Source organism: Typha angustifolia, chromosome 7 (genome assembly GCF_048772165.1).
Source record: "Typha angustifolia cultivar Huaian chromosome 7, ASM4877216v1, whole genome shotgun sequence".
Lineage (NCBI taxonomy): Eukaryota > Viridiplantae > Streptophyta > Magnoliopsida > Poales > Typhaceae > Typha > Typha angustifolia.
This window is the reverse complement of record NC_133245.1, coordinates 15244162-15247292: the sequence shown is the minus strand read 5'-3', so window position 1 is coordinate 15247292 and position 3131 is coordinate 15244162. Positions and strand designations below refer to the sequence as shown.

The 3131-nt window shown below is 51.0% G+C and overlaps 1 protein-coding gene across 1 annotated transcript; it reads right to left on the bottom strand.

Moving 5' to 3' along the window:
• Positions 1-335: 335 nt before the first annotated feature.
• Positions 336-2252, bottom strand: LOC140763862 (AAA-ATPase At2g46620-like). Its single transcript, XM_073102230.1, has one exon. It carries the CDS (start codon positions 2105-2107, stop codon positions 545-547), a length of 1563 nt encoding a protein of 520 aa, XP_072958331.1. The 5' UTR covers positions 2108-2252; the 3' UTR covers positions 336-544.
• Between the last annotated feature and the right edge of the window lie 879 nt (positions 2253-3131).

Here is a 3131-nt window from a genome sequence, read left to right as displayed (position 1 = left end):
TCCAATAATTTAATGGTAACAGTGGTTTGCTAGCCTGTAATTAGACTATGTATATATATGATTAATGCTCCTTTTAAGATCATCTTTGCTTCTATTAACTTTCATGCCTACATATATCCTGTGACTTTTTCCAAATTAATGCATGAAAATTTGTTAAGCCATTATATTATATAATTTTTAGCTTAGACTAATGTAAGACATGAAGCTCACTAGTAGGGTAGTAGTCGGCTGGGCTACCATTTTGGCGATAGCAGAGTTAGCCTTAGAAAATAGAAACTCCTCGAGAGTCGTGTAAATCAACTGCTTGCCATATTATATATCTTAAAAAGGGTCGCGAGTTTCGAAGCACACGTGTCATTTATACAATTTACATGAGCCCTTCGCCCCTTCCTCCTCCTCCTCCTCCTCCTCCCAGTCCCACCCAACCAAAATAAACCCCAAAATTCAGGTTAAATAAAGAAAAAGAAATAAAAATTTAAAATTCTACTACCTTAAAAAAAAAAAACAGAGTACGTGAATATTCTCTAAAAACCAATTCTTAGATTCACCATTCCTTCTCCACGTTACCGTTCGCCGGCAACGGCGTCGCCCCCTCCGCCGCTGACGGCGACGCCGCCGCCGCCGCAGCCGCCATCGTCCCTTCCTTCCTGCTCCCATTCCTAATCTTAATGAATCCATACAACTTCTTGAACTCCCTCAAAGTGGACTCCTTTCCGAACCCAATCGCCTGCCCACCTCCTCCATTACCCAATCCACCGTTCTCCCCACCGCTCCCCAATCCGTTCACCATCTCCTCCAACCTCGTCCCCGACCAGCTCTCCCTCAACCTCCTCGCCCCTCCGATGGTACTCCTCTCCACGCCTTTCGTCTGCAAGGCGCTGATCACCGTCTTGATCGCGCGGCTCGGCGATCCCCTGTTCGCGATCATGATCTCACCGACCTCCGCGGGGCTAATCTTGACCCCGGATTGGAACCCTTCTTCTACTTGCGGATAGAGCTTGTGGTCTTTGAGACCCAGGTAGCTACACGCCAAGGTCTTGAACGCCGCAAAGTCGCACATGGGGAAGTGGATGTGGACGTCGAGGCGACCCGGCCGGAGGACGGCGGGGTCGATCGCTTCCTTTCCCCCGCCGCCGCTCATGGTGAAGACCATGACGCGCTCCTCGCCGCAGCAGGAGCAGATCCCGTCCATGAAGTTTAGGATCGAGGTGAGCCTCGCGGTGGTGGTGGAGGAATCGAGGGAGAAGTCGCTGAGGTAGCGGTCGAGGTCCTCCACGAGGATTAGGGATCGGGGGGTGGTGTGGAGGAGGAGCGACCGGAGATCAACGCTGCCGCCGCGTGAGAGGTCGACGTCGTAGACATCGAATCCGAGGAACCGAGCCATGGCGGCGGCGAAAGAGGACTTCCCGGTCCCCGGCGGGCCGTAGAGGAGGTAGCTCCGCCGCCACACGCGGCCGAGCCGCTGGTAGTACGTGCGGCCCTTAAGGAAGCTCTCCAAGTCGGATCGGATCCGCACCTTGAGATCCGGATCCATCGCGACGGTGTCCAGCGTCGCCGGGTGGGTGAACGCCACGGAGGACCACCGCGCTCCGCCGACGCCGGAGTTGGTGAACAGGCGCAGGTCGCGGCGGCGGAGCTCGATCTCGTCGGCCACGGACTCGAGGTGCTGGAGGTAGGGGCGGAGGACGCGCGTCCGGTCCTGGCGTCGCACGCGGATCACGAGTCGGTCGGGCTCGTTCGTCCACGTTAGCCGCGCGCCGAGGAAGGAGTCATGCGCCGAATGAGCCGGCCCAAGGAAGAGGGAGAAGTCGTTGGGCTTCCGGGACGAGGAAACGAGGGAGGCGGCGGCGGAGTCCTCGAGGGACGGCAACGACGCCACGTAAGCATTCGCCTTCCGATACAAGGGGTTCTCCTGATTGCCCTCCGTGCACCGCGGGATGGAGAAGTTCTGGTACACCTGCGCCTTCTCGTCCAACCACCGCCACCACCGCCCCACTAGGTACACCAAGGACTTCACCGATAGAACGATTCGAAGGATTACCAGACCGCATAGAAAGGTTAGGACCAACGAGAAGGGATCGCCGCTGCTGCTCAGAGAGAGCAGCATCGTCGCCGATTTTGTACTTAAAAACAAAAGAGCACTTGGAATATAGGAAGGTTGGTGATGAGAGTCGAGACGCGATGAGGTTTTAAGTGGCGAGAGGACGAGAGAGAGAGAAGGAGAATGGAAGGTGGGAGACGGCGTTGTATATAGCTTTTGTGCGAACGAGTCCAATGAGTAGAAACCAACTCGTAGATTAGAAGATTTTTTTTATTTTTTTATTTTATTATTTTTCCTTTTTCTTTTCTTTTCTCCTTTTTCCGAAATTAAAATTGGACGGTGGGGCTTTCACAGATCAGATTCGGTGTGGGCGGATGGACCGGGGGAGATTCAAATCTAATCTTTTTACTAATCGCCTGTCAAAGTTCCAGATATACCCTTCAGAATCCGATTCATCTTTTATGGATTTCCTCCTCCTCCTCCTCATACGGATGGCAGTAATTGAGTCATTCACATCTTATGGCCTGCCTTGTAAGCTTTGCCAGCAGCAGTATCTTTCTTTTCTCCTCCTCTTTCTTAGTGGGGGAATTAAATGTGTTTGATTGCTGACGGAACTGGAATTCAAACCTGCCTATGTTGCTATGCTGGTTGTTTTGACATTTGAGACACTTGAATGGAAGCTCCGTTCTAATAACTCTAATGTTTGAACCAGCCAGCGTAACTCTTTACAGTCGGCAAAAGTATCGTATATAGACTTCTTTTACTTTGACTAGGACTAGGAGTCTTTCATGTTTAATACCATCTACCACCTTAACTCCAGAGGGAGGGAAAGGGGGGGACCGTTGAGAGCTTCGTCAATGGGTTGGATAGTTGAAAGGGCACTCCTTTGAAAGGTGAGCAGGCCCATAACTTGGACAGTATATTGCTGAGCAAAGCCAGTTATTATTCCATTTCCCTATGGATTTTAGTATATCAGAGGAACTTTATTATAACAAAAGTTTAGAGCTGTCAAACTTTGATTTTTCTTGTTCAAAATTGTAGATATATACTAGAAAAAACCACGAGCTATCCTTAGATCTTTAGCTCTTCG